Genomic DNA, 15,747 nt, shown 5'->3' with positions numbered 1-15,747 from the left:
GCAATTCTTACTTACACAATGATGCATACATAAAAAGATTCCCTGTTTTTATCTTATTTGTTATGATTATTTTATCATGAGTGTCAGATTTACAACACTGAATATAATGCACTGAACAGAGTCAGGAATCTTCCCCACTCTATCAAAGCACCAAGAGGCAGATGAAGAGATAAGATGATCGCAGGCCATACTAATTATAACCCTCTTTTTCCAATTTTTATAAATGATTTTTATTTTACATTTACTTTCATAAATTATTAATTACATCTTTATTTTTATAAATTATTTATTATTTTCTTATTTCTTTATGATATGAATCTCTAGTGGATTTTTTAGCAAATTGCTTGGGAATTGTGTAGTTCTTTTTAGAATCATGGAACATACAAACTAGATTAGTAAATATTTATTCGTTTAAAGTTTTTATTATTTATTTATTTATTTTTACTATAGCCTAGTCCAATTTCCACTTTTAGAATTCACATCCCTTCATTTTTTATAATTTATAAAAATTTAAAAAAACAACAATATATATATATATATATATATATTAATTTAAAATCTACTATTGGACTGCATTTATCAATGGGAAATATCATTTGACAATTTAAATTGGAAATACCATCAATTCAGGATTATATTCTCAAGAATTAATATATTTTATAATATAAAATACGATAACTAATTTATTATTTAAATAAAAAAAAATTAAGGATTAAATTTATATATTATTTGAAAAATTTTACATTTTACTATCGAATGTAAGAATAAAAATTTAGGTGAGGATGAAAGATATTATTTATAGAAATGGAGAAATGGAAGTGTATATAATAAGGTCAATTTTTAATTATATTTTTTTCAAAACCAAATAAAGAAGAAAAAACTAGCCAATGACAAGGGATAACTTATTGTTATGTGGCACAGACTGATTGGCTGCAACCCAAAGAAAAAAGGTCAAACGTCCACGCGCTGAGCTCTCCAGAAACATCTATAAAACGAAATATAATACTTATAATAAAGATCGGAAAAGGGAAACGAGAAGCAACACGGAAAAGAAGTCGGGATGGCCTTCCTGTCTTAGGCCCTAAGCCACCTTCAGAAACCTTTTCTTCATATATATATATATAACGTATCTATCGTCTTCCTCTTCATTGCTTATTTTTTTTGTATTGTTTCTTGAATTCGTTATCTAATTAAAAACTACTTTCTTCTGTTCAAAAGAAAGAAAAGAATAATGGCAGCAGGAGGAACCGAAGCTTTTCCTGATTTGGGAAAACATTGCCAACATTCTGAATGTAATCAGCTTGATTTCCTGCCTTTCCAATGCAACCGTTGTCAAAAGGTAAACGTAAAAATTATTCGAATCCCATTTTCTTTATGCATTTACATACTATCATTCAAGAAATCTTTTTCTCAATCTGCAAATATTTTGATGTTCAGGTGTTCTGCCTCGAGCACAGGTCGTACAAGTCTCATGAGTGTACGAAACCTGATCAGAACAGCAGAAAAGTGGTCGTTTGCGAAATCTGTTCTTCATCCATTGAAACCACCGGACGCAATGAAGACGATGAGAAATTGATATTGGAGAAACATGTCAGCTCTGGGGACTGCGACCCCAAGAAGAAGAAGAAACCTACGTGTGGTGCCAGGCGGTGCAAGGAGGTTTTGACCTTCTCTAATACATGCATTTGCAAGACTTGCCATTTGAAGGTTTGTTTGAAGCACCGATTTCCAGCTGATCATGAATGCAACAAGGCTTCGTCTGCTGGGGCTGCGGCTGCTGGTGGTGGTGGTAGGCGGTCCAATGATAAATTTCTGGTTGCTTGGGCTTCTAGGAATGGGAAAGATTGTGCCAAAAATGCCAAGCCTTCTTCGTCAAAACCCAGTATTTTCTCTGTTAAAATATTTTAATGCCCACAAGCATCCCTGTATGCCTGTATTATGTTACAAATAAAAATGTATAGTCCATCCGGGAATTATATTCAACTGATTTAGATCTTTCGAAATTGGTTCAGAACTCATGATTTTTGCATCATCTCTCAATTAAAAACCATACGAGTATAATTTATCAGCAAGCAAAATGAGAGCAACTATTCCTAAATATCTCCAAGAAAGAAAAAGAAAATCAAAGATCACAAAAGCTCGACAGATATACCATTAACAATAAATATAAATAAATTTCACATACAATTGGTGATTTTCTCACTGAAATGCAGAAGGCCCTACACGGCAACATAATTTCAGAACAGTCTCATCAGTATCCATTTTCATGAACATTTACATTCCTTGGAAGCAGGGCAATTACAAACTAACATTGTCGTCCACAGGAAAAGATCATTCACCGAACAGATAGATGAATACAAAAGCATAAGCCCTTCCAGCGAACAGCCATTTAATGTTGCACGCGTGATGTTTGCCATTTCATGCGTGCCATGAGGGCAAGCAGAATCTTCTTTCTTGGTCCCTGCCATTTAAGCAGCCTTGGTGAGAGGAAGGAATATACATACATACTGATGTGTTATGCATCCACGCATGATGAAATAATCCCATACTTTTCCAATTATCCTAAGAAAATGGGTAAAACTAAACATCTAAACATCATTAGACACCACACAATAAAAATCATAATTGCCTGGCCTTATTCCTTTTTTGAGATGGAGTTTATTTTCCTTCTTCACCAAAATAAACAGAAAATGACTCTCGACTGTGCTCCATATTTATCCATGGACATTTGTCGGAGACTTGCATTGTCTTGTAGAATACCACATAGTAAGTGTTAAATACCAATTTGTTTAGCTTCTTTCCAAAATTATTTCACAACAAACTTGGATTGCCAAACATATTGTTTATAAGGGTTACAGGGATATATGAAAGTAGTTAGAGAATTACCATTGGTATCCCCATTTCTTTAAGGTCTTTATCCCCCATCTGCTTCAATATGGTCATGTCCACCTATAAAACAATTAAGCTGAGAATTATGCACGCTGACAAGTGAAATTATCATGAAAGCAGCTCAAGAAACCAAAACTTAAAATAGAAAACACAAAATTGCTTAATGTGGCAGAAATTTCTTGGTAAGGGAAGGACTAAAACTTAAAGGTACTTATAAGGTCACAAGTAGGAGCATGCAATACAACCTAATGATGCATCTGAATTAGCATAATAAGCACCCAACATTCATTCACTTTCAGAAGTCTATAACAAGTAAAATTAAAAACTCTCTCTCTCTCTCTCTCTCTCTCTCTCTCTCTCTCTTTCTCTCTCTCTCTCTCTGCCTCCTACTCAATTTTATATTACTGCTGGGAGAGCCTAAAGTTGTTGCTCTCTACATACACAGCCCATAGGCAATTTCCATCTTTCTGTACTCCAAAAGCATAAATTATTACCTCTATCAGAACTGAGAAGAACCTAAAATGAACAGAACTCTTATTTTATTTGGCTGTACAATTAGAACAAAATAAAAGTACCCATAGCCCTCTTGTCATTTCAAGGATCTTTATAGTTTAAACATCAGTGAACTAGACAGCTTACTTCTTCTGCCTGAAAATTGACAACATATTTCCCTAAACCAAGAGAATGCAAGAAATGAGCAACAGTTTGAGGTTCCTCTCCCTGTAAAACAAACAAAATAACAAATAAATTTGCAAAATCATGGTATGCACAATGCATGTTTATGCCTCAAGGTAAACTGAAAAAACAAGTTATTTACATGGGCAAAATGGCAACATTAACAAGCCCTATAAAAGTCAGTACCAAATGTGATACTGCTTGCATGATGCCACTTGTTGGTGCTACTCGTGTTACTAAATTTCCAGCTTGAGATGTAGCTTTCATTATTACATGAGGAGCCCTTCTCAGTCTAGAAGCATCGACAACTTCATCACTCAAAAATTGCCCCGCTCTTGAGACATCAGCAGTTCTCATGGGCGTTACCTTCTGTATTTCATCAAACTTCCTGGTTGGAGATGGCCTGCTATAGCTTTTCTGGATTTCATGTGGAGATCTAGCTCTTGATACTTCCATGGTATGATATGGGTAAAATTTCCCCAAGGAGTCCACCTGCCGCAAACCCTCGGCAATTTCTCTATGAAGTATTTTTCTTGAGAATTTACTTCCATTGGGTTCAGGCCCATGTGGCAACATGTAAGAATTCACAGAACTTATTGGAGGCTGAGTTTCTGTTACCAGCTTTTTGCGAGGTTTGATTTTTCCTTGCTCTTCAACAACATTGTGAATTTTCTTAGACTGCCTTTTGTGCATCAGCTTCAATCGGAGGTCATTGTGAGCAATTTGGGATCCTTCCTTATGTCAATGCACCAGTGTTAGAAAACAAAATATTAGATACAAAGCATCCAAATCATGCAGAAGATAACCCATTACCATCAACACCATCAATGATTGGACTCCACTTCATACCATTTCCTCGATACCTGGACAGTGGCAGTCAATCAAATCAACATAATGCTCAAATCGTAAGATTATGCTAGACTAACTTCACAAACAATGAATTCTCAGAATGTCGGGAACAAAAAAATTTAAGATAACAATGACACCAGCTAAACAAAATTACTCTTGGAGAATTGTAAAGTTTTAGATATATCATGATAGAGAAAACTGTAGAAACAGTGCTCCTAAACTTACCTTAACAAAAAGTAAAACTACCTAGCTCAAGACTTGAAAAGGGAAAAGAAAAGAATAAGATTGAATTACATATATCATCTCCCATTTACTTAAGTTCACATCAACCAAGATATAAATAAAATCCTCTTCTCTTTTCCTTCCCATTTTTCTTTCTCAACACATAATCTCAAAATTTATATAACGTTGTTTGAGAATTCAACCATAACAAGGAACCGAATGAGAAACAAAATAATCTCTCCAAGCAGAGTACTGAAAACATCTTAAACATGTATCAATTTAACGTAAGAGATTGTTCAAAAGCAGTTAACGCACACCTTTTGTTAGCAGAAGACAAGAAGCTATCACCATTGCTCTCATATCCCTCTCCCCTGGACCTCTTGCCTCCCTTTGTCACTACCTGCAAACCAACTTAAAGGAAAAATAAGAACTCAACCCCATAACAAATTCAGAGTCCTAAACTTATTAGATAGAACTTCAGTTCAGTTTAGAACAAACAAATTCATGAAAACATTTTAGAACAGAAGTCAGAACACAAACTCAAAAACCCATAAAGAAAAATAGCAGAAAATTGTTGAAGCGTCATTATATCATAACAAATATATTCACGGATGAATCAATTACACAAGAACATAACCCATGACGAAAAAAGGAAAAAAGTCCTTAACTCCTACATCATTGAATTCTTTAGTTACCAAACGAACCCACAAGAAATTATCAACCATTACAACATAGACATACACATGAATAAGAGAGGGAGCTAAACGGTACCTGGCCTGAACGACCAAGAGTGATGGTGACTTCTGGACTGGACATTTCTTTTTATGGGGTTATTGAAAGAAATAGCAGACAATTGTTAAAGCTCATTCATTTAAAATAACTGGAGATACAATAGAGAAGCTGAATCGAAGCAAGTTGTTTTCTTTCGTTCTGGGATACGTCTTTTCAGCATTTTGAGTGCATTTACTTGGAGGATTTTTCTTTCTCTTTTTCTTTTTTTACAAATTTTGCACCAAAAATATGTAAATCCCACTATAAGGCTATACTTTCTTTAAGAAATATAATATTTAATTTATATTCGATACTTTATATAAACATCGTCACACCTTTTGCATTTTGTATCATATATCAGCAATGAGGAATAAGATAAGAAAAAGAATAGAATGTAAATGGCTTTAAGTTTCGAATATTGTATATATTTCATTAAAGACAGTTTATTAAAACATAATTATGTCTTTCTCAAGACAGTTGTCAAACAGACTTTGGAATTAATTATACTAATAATTTAGCCTTTTACTCTTTCAATTAAATTCTCCAAAGGACTAACCTTTTCTTGTAAACAAGATTATGATTGTTGCCTCAAACAAAGCCATTGCCATTTTAACCGAAAGATCATTTTATTGCTCGAGGGTTGCCTCCTCTGCCACTCACTGAAATATCGTGGCTCAATCATGCACCTCTTCTTTGTTGCTTAATTACAATTTATAAATAATTATTTGGATTGGACAATAATGTGTATATATATATATATATTGAACAATCACGAATGAAGTTCCCTATTTTTCTTCAGTGGTTTCTCCAAATATAACACGAAGGAACTCTTTAAGTATAACCACATTATTTATATATCAATTCAATAAAAATAAACCACATCCATCAATAATCATGAAATTAATTAATTTTAAATATTTTTCTATTACATATTTATGTTAAGTTAAAATCAATTTCTATAGATTTTAATATAGATTATTTTTATTAATATGTCTATAAAGAAAGTGAGACATAATTTACCTACAAATTTTTTAGGTAAGAACATGACAGTCCACCGGAGTCAAGAAAAGCGAAAAAGACTTCTAGTCTATAAGTGTAAATAGAAATTTTTTTAACTAGTTGCTAATGAAATCGATAATGATTGATATATATTCATTAGTTTTAAATAATAGAATATGAATCAATCATTAAATACTAAAGTGTAAAATATTTATATACACGTATCAACCTCCTATTTATTAGGGTGTATACACTGGTTCTAAGTAAGAATATTTCAAAGTGTAATTGTAATACTAATAAATCAGATTGGTTTCCTCATTAGCATATAATATACACGCACGAGGATTGTGGTAATAATTTTGGCCAAAATACAAGGTGATAGCTCATCAGCTCAACAAAAAGGAAATGAGGAAAAAGAAAGAATACAATAATACAATACATTAGTCATTACATATTTGCTGTTGCTTCCTTAATTTCTTCCAGGGAGATTTCCTGCGCGGTAAGAGAACCATTGCGCTCACATTAGACAAAGAACAAGCCATGGCTTATGACAAATAAAAAAATACTGTTTATAAATTACTAGTTATGCATCAAGCTTTCCTTAGCAAATTATGCCCAAACTATCCTTAGAATATCATTGTTTCTCTTTGTTATTTTTAGTGGTACATGCAAAAACTGTGTCCTACTGGATGTGCGAATTTTGAGTTTCCCATGCCAAGCCTCACACATACGGAACCCAAAGTAACCGCATTTTCTTTCTGAGTTCTAATTCTGACCAGCATTAATTGATATGCAGTCAGTTATGTAGACACACAACAGTTAAGATTGTAAAGCATCATTACATGATGCTCAATTTACATTTCACTGTAACAATATTACTGTAAATTTTGAGAACCAAGGGATTTAGAATTACCTGATCCTTGCCTGCAAAGTCATTCTCTGGAGTAAGAAAGAGCATGCAGTGGCACTCCTTCCTGCCAAGGAACTCTCACAGTTTAGGGACAGGATTTACATTAGTTCTGAATAGAAACATCAAATAAGTGAAAAAAAAAAAACATAGGACACTGCCTTTCTCATGGTAGATTCAAGCCAGCAAATTTTTCTGTTCAAAGTATGGTGTCCCAAACAACTAAATTGATCCTCCTAAAGAGCAGATATTGGAAATCTTTTTTTTAATAGTTGTATCTTTCTTAGGAATATTTTTGCTTATCCTTCGTGTGTAGCATAAATATATCAGAAAACACTAGCTTTAAGGATGTCAAACACTCGAGAGGTTTTTTCTTACTCTTTTGTTAAGCATAGCAATGTAAAATTTGTGGGCATTTCCTCAATAATTGAAAACTATTTTAGTGATAGTCTCTAACCCTCAATAATTGGTGCCTAATCCTCCTTTCCTTTCATTTCAGGTGGTTAACGCAAGCAATAAGTTGCGAAGATGAATAACACCAACAACTTACCACCTTGTTCATATGTCAATGGTCAGGACAGATAAAGATTGTCGAGTTCTTTCAATAACTTTCTAGAATACTAGGCTTTTTTGGGAATACCTTCTCTAGGTTGTTTCATAAATTGCCCTGCTTCACATTTTGATCTATGTTTAGGTAATACTGCTATTGTCAACTATATACCAATATTATCACTAGCTACTCCTCTACTGCTACTACTCCAGTAAAATTAAGACTATAAATAGTAATCCAAGCAAACCTTTATCATGCAATCCCATTTAGCTTTCATCTAATTATATACAATGGATTTGCTGCAGATACAGTTCTGGTTACTCATTGATGGCTAGAGTAGTCTAGCGTTCTATATGATTCAGAATGGCTGGTTCAACAACCATCTCATCAAATTATGTCCAAGTAATCCAAATTAGTTTGGGTTGGCTTGATGGCCGTTCCCCACATCTTCGGAGAAATGTAGGGCTGCTAAATCTTTTGTCACCACCTCTCTAAATGTTATCTTAAATTTCTGATAGCTTTCTTATCTCCTACAACTTCAACGTGTTCAGGTTTTCATACAGATATATTTGCAGCAATATGATGATACATGTGACTAAAAACACCCATCTTAAGTGAAATATCAATTAATAATTATTCATTGAATATGGTCATGAAGCCAATCTACCTTTATCCGCTCTAGTCTAATAGTTTCAACTCCTCTATGATCCCCTCGTAATATTGAGAACTAAATCAAACTCACATGAAATCATTCTTGCATATTTCTTCAACGCCTCAAGTACTTTATATTGATACTGCCAACACTTATTGTAGATTATAAGTAATTTCCATTACTTTGACCTCTGATTGAAAAGATTAAAATTGAAGGATAATATTAAATAAAAACCAGGACAGACCTCAAGTTCTATATCCCTTTTTGCATACTGAAACAACTTTTAGCACAAGGCTATTGTTGTTTAATCTCATCTAATATCTTCTCTAGCACACCTGATGCTGGCCATTAGCATGTGATGTTGGAGAATAAGGAATCTATTTGTTATCCCATTGCATCTTGTACCACTAAAAACATACTGAAAATTTTCTACTCTCTATTTTCCTCAAACAAATGTAAGTACCTATAACCACAGCATTCCTGCAATAAACAGAAGGCATGCTTCCTTTAAGTTAATGAATACTCCAGTAATCAATTCCTCCCCTTTAATCTTTGCTCAGTCCTCTAATCACTAAGGTGGCTTCCAAAACTATGCCCATAGCATAAATAGTTCAATACTAGGTTCTTATATCTAGTTGTTCGAATTTGCATTAAAACGGCAACTAGTTATCTTCCTAGGTAATTCAACTCTGAAAATTACCAAAGAGGAAAAATTAAATATGCTCAAATAATACAATTTATCTCACATTCACAGGGGCATCGAATGAGATAACTAACAGATATTAAATGCCACACCCATAAGGCTGCTTAACCTCCATAATGAAGAGGAAAAAAGTTGAAGAGATAAAGTAGATATCTATGCTCTTGGAATGGGGCAAAAGACTTTGAGAATTTCCAGCAGAATCTTGGAAGCAGAATGAACAAAGTATTCAAAACGAAAATAATTAAACAGAAAATAAAAACTAATAATTTTATAAACAAGCGAGTTAACAAGACCCCAACATTGTAATTTAAAAAAAGTATAAGTAGAAACAAATATAACCCTTCCATGCATACAAACAATTGAGACCAAATGAAAATAGTAAACATAAACTTCCCATCTTACAGAATTCATAAGGAGACCTTTAATATACCATTCATGGTAGTAACTTACAAACTTGCGTCCACTTAATAATTGATAAAGATAAGATATTTATGTACCTTTCTCTCATGGGGACACAAGGACAATTCCAAAAGCCCTGACTTGTTTCAGCTGGCTTATCATCGTAATGCCTGCAAACCAACGATTATTCTAAGAATTCCTTGGTTTGGTGACTACTAATATAAAGTTGAAAAAGTATTGATAAAAATAAGAACACAAAATATTTACCGACAAGGGCAAAGAGGTGCACCCAATGTGTCTTTATGTTCTGCTAATCCCTATTTTAACATTACAAAATCAATACACGCAGAGAAATGAATCACAGAAAAAAAAATCAATAATTCAACGAAGCAAACAAACCTTAATGACAACAGAAGTGACACCCTTATCGACGCAGAAATACGTTCCAGATTTACGAGCATACTGCTCTGAAAATTTCCTCATTATCTCTACTGATTTCTCCGATGGTTCAGCTATTACAATAAAAAATGTTACCTTCTCTTTTATTTACTTATTAATTGCCATATAAAAGAAAACCTAGAATTCTTCTAATATGCCAGAATAGAAACATCCATTTTCCTAAACAAAAAAATTGGTTAAAAATCAGAGATTAGAACAATAAGAAAGTTGAAAAATCAATTTGTTACCTTTGGCTCGAATTACGGTGAGCTTCGCGCGGCGGAGACGGGCGGCGGTTTTGAGTGGGGAAATGAAAGAGGAGATGGTACCGTAGCTGCTGCAGGAACTTGCTTGAAGACTCATCACTGCAACCAACAATAACAACCTGTGTCTGTTGAACTCTTATTACACTACCTGGATATTATATGATTATGGTTTTTATTTTATTTTTTTTAATATATAATTATCTGTTATTACCTTTTTTTGTTTTTTCTTTCTCTTAAAGTTTCTAAAGAGAAAATTAAATCAAAATGTCCAAGATTTTGCATTTTTAACACTTTGATCCCTGCATTTTTAAAAATGTTATTCAGTCCTTAATATTTGAAAAGAACATGGAATAGTTCAATCTTTCATCTGTGGTCCTAATGGGTCAATCCATTTTCTGGCAAAGGTTAACATGACATTGGATGGATAAGATTAAAGTATAGACCTTACTAGATCCATTTCCCTGCTAGGAAATAAAAATTTCAATACTAAACCAAAAAGCAAATAATTAAAGTTTCAATTTCACCTCTAGCATCAAAACTAAAATTGGACTAACTTAATTCAATGGTGATAAAACAAGTATGGCAACAGAATTAAAATTAAAACCTGGAATTCAAACTAGCTTTATCCTTTAGAATAATTATAATCTTCCTCCCCTTGGGAGAAATTAAAATTATAGTTAGATATATTAAATTGAACCTAAAAGACCAATTTGTTGATTATTATTGTCATGTTTTAGTTTTTGCATGCAATTTAATGAAATCGTATTAGTTAATTCATTCTCAATTACTTTAAGATCAGAAACTAAAGATAATATAAATAGAATTATAGGATGGAAGTGTTTGCTTGCTAAACTTTAGGAGCTTACTTGTAATTTTCTCCGGATTGATTTTAATACTCAAGGACGTGAGAAGGTGAGGGCCACTCGTTGCAAAATATCAGCCTCGAAAAATATACAACCACTCCTATTTGTGTTTCTGTTTGGACCTTATTGGTCCTGGTTTAGATGGGTCTGCTTAACTCTGGGTTTTTCCTTTTTCTTTTTCCTGATCCTGTGAGCATTTATTTATAAAAAGAAAAGAGAAATATGCCCATCATTTATCAAGTAGTAGTTAAAAAGAACAGAATAATGTAATTAAATGGAGATTTTCTTAATTTTGAAATGATCCCTTCATTAATTGTTTGTTTTACTTACAGATTATACAGAATCATAAATGAAGTGAAAAGTAAGGGCTTCATCAAAATAAGAAAGTGTGTGTAGCCAAGCAAATACTCAAGAAACAGTAACGGGAGATGTGGGTCTAATGACTTTAACTTGCCTGTCAAATTTAGCTGGAGAAAGGTGGGATTATGTGCTTGGAGATGCAACAGTCCTGGAATAAATTGGGGCAACTAGAATGGCTTCAGAATTTGGACTCTTTGATCCTTGAAATCGGAAGAAGGCTTGGAATTTTAAGGAAGAAGTGATCTAAATGGATGACCCAACATCAGCCATTCAGCATCATCTTTTTGTACAAAGTGACTTTCGGTTATAACAATCTTTTGGCTTCTCTTTCACAAGTTCTATTGTTGCCGCCTCTCAATGACAACTTATTAAAAGCTTCGTATGACTTTTAGCTGCATGCACTTCTCCCTACACATTTTCTTTAACAGGGGAAATTTGCATTTTAGATTTTAAATCCATTCCATGGGCAAGTTCATTATTTCAAGAAGTCTTATCCCCTTGCCCACTTCCAACTAGTTGGTTCGGTTCAAATAAATAAAATTTTGTAAATATCAATAGAAGCAATCCAAAAATTAGACCAAATCTGAATAAAACTTTATATAATTATAAACTGAAAATTGCCAAATTGAGAAAGTTAAACTAATTTAACCAAATTAACTAAAATTTGCTTCAAAAAATTAAATCTCATAATATTATCAAATTTTATTATAATTAAGATTAATCTTTTAGTTTTATTAATTGGACGGATTTTTTTCTTTTAACTAAATTAATCAATTTCAATTTTTAAGAATTTAACCAAATTATCAGTTTGTTCGATTTTCTTCTTTTTCAGAATTTAGCTCACCCCTAGTCGTAACTTTTGTTGGACAGTAATGTTATTATTATTTTTCTTACTTTTTTTTATGAATTCAAACTTTTATTTGTATGGTCAAGTATTTATTTTATTTTAAAAAAAAAATATAAATCTCCTTACTGATTAAGACAATTTTATTTTATAAACGATCCAGATTGCAAAATAAAATCATGGCTTATTAACAAGAGGATTTAGTACTTCGATTGTGGTTTTGCAATAAAAACCCCTAAACTTGCAACATGGTTTTGCCAAAATTACTAAAGCTGCAATGTCCAAATTGATGAGCTTATTAGAATCACATATATTAAGACTGAGAAGTTAAGGTTAAATTAACTCTAATCAAAATTTAACTATAGAAAAAAGTGAATGTAAATTTCTTTTAACCAGAGATTATTAATTTATCAACCTATAAATTTTGTCTCGGAAACTCACATCACATCATATCAATTATGAATTTGGCTTTATGAACCCCTTTTTGTAAATTAAAAAAAAAAAAAAAAAAAAGAGAGAGATGAGTGTGGGTTAAAGCTGTCGACACATACAGGTGGGAACCTCCAGGAATTTAGTTGCATTCTAGCTATCTTAGCATGTTAGTCTTAAAGTTTGTCTCTGTATCAACTTAAGTTTGGAATCATGATAGTGGGGACCTATTGAATTCAATACTTTTTGTTGATATATATAAATTTTGATTCATTTTATTATCGCTGAAATCATAATTTTTATCCGAATTTATAAATTTTAAAAAATATATTCATAAACACACTCGAAACAAATATTACCATATATATATATATAAATATGTTTTCTTTTTAGCAATCCATCTACAAGGCTGAGGCACTCCAAAGATTATCATTTTGATTAGCTCTCCTTATTAAGACTGTGAATAGAAAGATTATTTACCTTTCCTGCTATGCTTTTTAGTATGATATTATTCTACCTTTCAGGATTACTCATTCAGTCTGCATTGCATATTCTCCTTATAATCTTATGGAGTGTAAATATATGAATAAAAGTTCCAATTGCTTTACACTGGATGTATTTTCAAAAAGAAGGGTTTGACAAGACAGCAAGGTCATACCACATCCTTGTATCTATCTGAATTATATCTACACAAACCCTTTTTCTTTTCTTCAAGGAAAGGAATTAAAAACTGTACTAGTGCATGAAGTGATCTAAAGTATTGAATTAAACTTGAAGATGATCTATGTAATCAATTTACTCATCTCATAAACAATGAACCAATCTTACTGTAAGCCTGTTCTTGATTAAGGAAGACAGCTAATTATGTTGAGAAAAACAAGTCAGGTATCCTCTACTAATACGGCACAATTCGAAGACAGATTTTACAGCTATTATGCAATCGAAAGACAATGTAATTTAAAAAATAAAAATGTACATTGTACACCAATATGGTCGTCTGAATTATTACTGTTCATTTACATTAGTATAAAATACTTGACATATATATCCCATAACGTGGAGATAAAACAATCCAGGAAGCGAAGAAAAAAGAAAAACAAGAAACATCTTCCCAATATATACATTCATACATACATATGTTTCTTTTCTTTAATTATAAATGCAGTGACATACAAGAACAGTAGCTTAGCCTATATGAATATATAAATTGTTATGCAAATGTTTGGTGATGTTTCTTAATTGATGAAGGATGAAGCATATATCCAAAAAAAAAATCAACAAAATAATTAACCTATCAAAATTAAGTTAAAAGAGAAGATCTATAGATTATATATGTTTTTCCTTTTAAGTGGCAGCTACATGCATGTCGAAAGTACTATTTTATGTGAAGAAATTTGAATTATAGCCACCAAGACTTATACATAAACTCTTTGCATATATGTGGTTCCTCTTTTACTTACGATGCATCAAACAGTTGCATGGCTACAAAGATCAGAAAAGAAGTATAGAGAAGCTAGCAAGTAATTAGACATGAACAATCTTGAGATGGTTTCTGAGAACAATAAATACATGCATAAACACAAAACTATGATTCCTAGTCGCTGTAATTCTAATTAACACAAACTGTTTTGATGGAGAATCTGTTTATGATTCAGCTGCTTGAGATTGAGGTGTAAAAGAGAAAATAGTACGGAGCATTGGGAAAAGAGATTTTTCATTTCATTTCACACTATACGATTCAAGATCTATTGAGGGTAGACCTACTCAAACAAACAAAAACAAGTTTAATTAAGGAGATAATACACACTTATCATAACAGCAGTTTACAGCTTCAAGAAAACTAAAGCAAAGTTCAAAACTTAACAAGATCTACGAAATAAGGAACACCTTTGATGCAAGCTTAAAAGGAAAAAAGGAGAAGAGATAATAAGATGATCGGACCAAGATGCTTGATTCCCCAAAGAAGAAAGCAAGAAAGAAAGACTTTCCTTTCAAGTAGCCTTAAAAGGCAAAAGTTTCACTGAAAACCGAGAGAGCCGAAAAGAAAACTCTCAAACATGGCCTTCTTGCTTATTGTATCTCAATTATCTTTGTTTTTTTTTTTTTTTCTTTCTTGTTCTTGGAAAAAATGATGAGGGTTTGTGGGTAATGGAGGATTTGGTAAAGAAAGTGAAAGAAAGAAAGGTGTAGTTGTGGGTACAATGATGGCGATGGAGAAGGTAAGGAGCAGAAGGGGAGGACATGATGATTGCTGTTTCCCTCTGGCGTTGAAACAAAGAGAGAAAATATTCAAGGTTTTTTGTGCATATGTCAGATAGAAAGATAGAAAGAGAGATCATTCATGAATGAAACCCTAGCTAGGCCCTTTCTTTCTTCTTTAGAATATACAAATAATAATAATAATAAGAATATTTTACATTATGTCATAATTAGAGAGAGAGAGAGAGAGAAAGCTTGCTCTACTCTTTAGGACAGCAGCGCGTGCAAAGATAAACTCTATATTAACAGAATAATATTGGTCCATAATTGCTTGCTACTAGTTTTGATTTAATTAACATAAATTAGATTCTTGGAGTCGTTTCATTTTCATGTGTAAGTAAGCAAAAAGGAAGTCAGAAGCATGAGTAGTAATAATGATTTCTTGTGATACAATACAAAGAAATAATAATCTAAGTGTTCATTAAATTTTTTTATTTTTTCATAATAGAAATTTAATTATTCTCATTCAATTTTACTCATGTTTTAGTTTAGTTTTATAACGAAATTTTTTATGTAGATTCAGTTTTTGTAGATTAAATTAATAGTATGTTTATGTGATTTTATTTATTAATTATTATATTTTAATTTATTTATTACCATTAATAATTCATGGTTAAAATCTAATCAAAAAAATATAATAATAAATAAATAAAATTATATATAACATGCAAT

At 32.2% G+C, this 15,747-nt stretch overlaps 3 protein-coding genes across 9 annotated transcripts; 1 reads left to right on the top strand and 2 right to left on the bottom strand.

Annotated features, from left to right (window-relative positions):
• The first annotated feature begins 993 nt into the window (after window positions 1–993).
• LOC8280585 (zinc finger AN1 domain-containing stress-associated protein 12) lies at window positions 994–2,003 on the top strand. Of its 2 annotated transcripts, XM_002517357.4 has the most exons (3): window positions 994–1,126; window positions 1,219–1,339; window positions 1,438–2,003. In XM_002517357.4, exons 2-3 carry the CDS (start codon window positions 1,232–1,234, stop codon window positions 1,906–1,908), a joined length of 579 nt encoding a protein of 192 aa, XP_002517403.1. In that variant the 5' UTR covers window positions 994–1,126; window positions 1,219–1,231; the 3' UTR covers window positions 1,909–2,003. The 2 variants fall into 2 exon arrangements, with proteins under 2 accessions (XP_002517403.1, XP_015573729.1); XM_015718243.3 differs by lacking the exon at window positions 994–1,126 and having other exon boundaries at window positions 1,141–1,339.
• A 124-nt stretch (window positions 2,004–2,127) lies between these two features.
• Window positions 2,128–5,725, bottom strand: LOC8280587. Of its 5 annotated transcripts, none has more exons than XR_003078877.2 (7): window positions 5,407–5,725; window positions 4,953–5,035; window positions 4,378–4,427; window positions 3,707–4,295; window positions 3,529–3,609; window positions 2,887–2,949; window positions 2,128–2,461 (listed from the first exon to the last, which is right to left on the bottom strand). XR_003078877.2 is itself a non-coding variant. In XM_025157035.2 (7 exons), the coding sequence occupies exons 3-7, from the start codon at window positions 4,387–4,389 to the stop codon at window positions 2,390–2,392; spliced, it is 777 nt and encodes a 258-aa protein (XP_025012803.1). In that variant the 5' UTR covers window positions 4,390–4,427; window positions 4,953–5,035; window positions 5,407–5,722; the 3' UTR covers window positions 2,128–2,389. The 5 variants fall into 5 exon arrangements, 4 of the variants coding, with proteins under 4 accessions (XP_025012803.1, XP_025012804.1, XP_015573727.1 ...); XM_025157035.2 differs by having other exon boundaries at window positions 3,751–4,299; window positions 5,407–5,722; XM_025157036.2 differs by having other exon boundaries at window positions 3,931–4,295; window positions 5,407–5,719.
• Window positions 5,726–6,665: 940 nt separating this feature from the next.
• On the bottom strand, window positions 6,666–11,836 carry LOC8280588 (ferredoxin-thioredoxin reductase catalytic chain, chloroplastic). Of its 2 annotated transcripts, none has more exons than XM_015718126.3 (7): window positions 11,638–11,836; window positions 10,303–10,419; window positions 10,016–10,128; window positions 9,884–9,933; window positions 9,715–9,786; window positions 7,319–7,379; window positions 6,666–6,897 (listed from the first exon to the last, which is right to left on the bottom strand). In XM_015718126.3, the coding sequence occupies exons 2-7, from the start codon at window positions 10,415–10,417 to the stop codon at window positions 6,853–6,855; spliced, it is 456 nt and encodes a 151-aa protein (XP_015573612.2). In that variant the 5' UTR covers window positions 10,418–10,419; window positions 11,638–11,836; the 3' UTR covers window positions 6,666–6,852. The 2 variants fall into 2 exon arrangements, with proteins under 2 accessions (XP_015573612.2, XP_048230156.1); XM_048374199.1 differs by lacking the exon at window positions 11,638–11,836 and adding an exon at window positions 11,187–11,348.
• Window positions 11,837–15,747: the final 3,911 nt, after the last annotated feature.

The sequence above is a fragment of the Ricinus communis genome, chromosome 5, assembly GCF_019578655.1.
Source record: "Ricinus communis isolate WT05 ecotype wild-type chromosome 5, ASM1957865v1, whole genome shotgun sequence".
NCBI lineage: Eukaryota > Viridiplantae > Streptophyta > Magnoliopsida > Malpighiales > Euphorbiaceae > Ricinus > Ricinus communis.
Note: the sequence above shows the minus strand (reverse complement) of the source record. Positions and strands in the feature narration are given on the sequence as shown.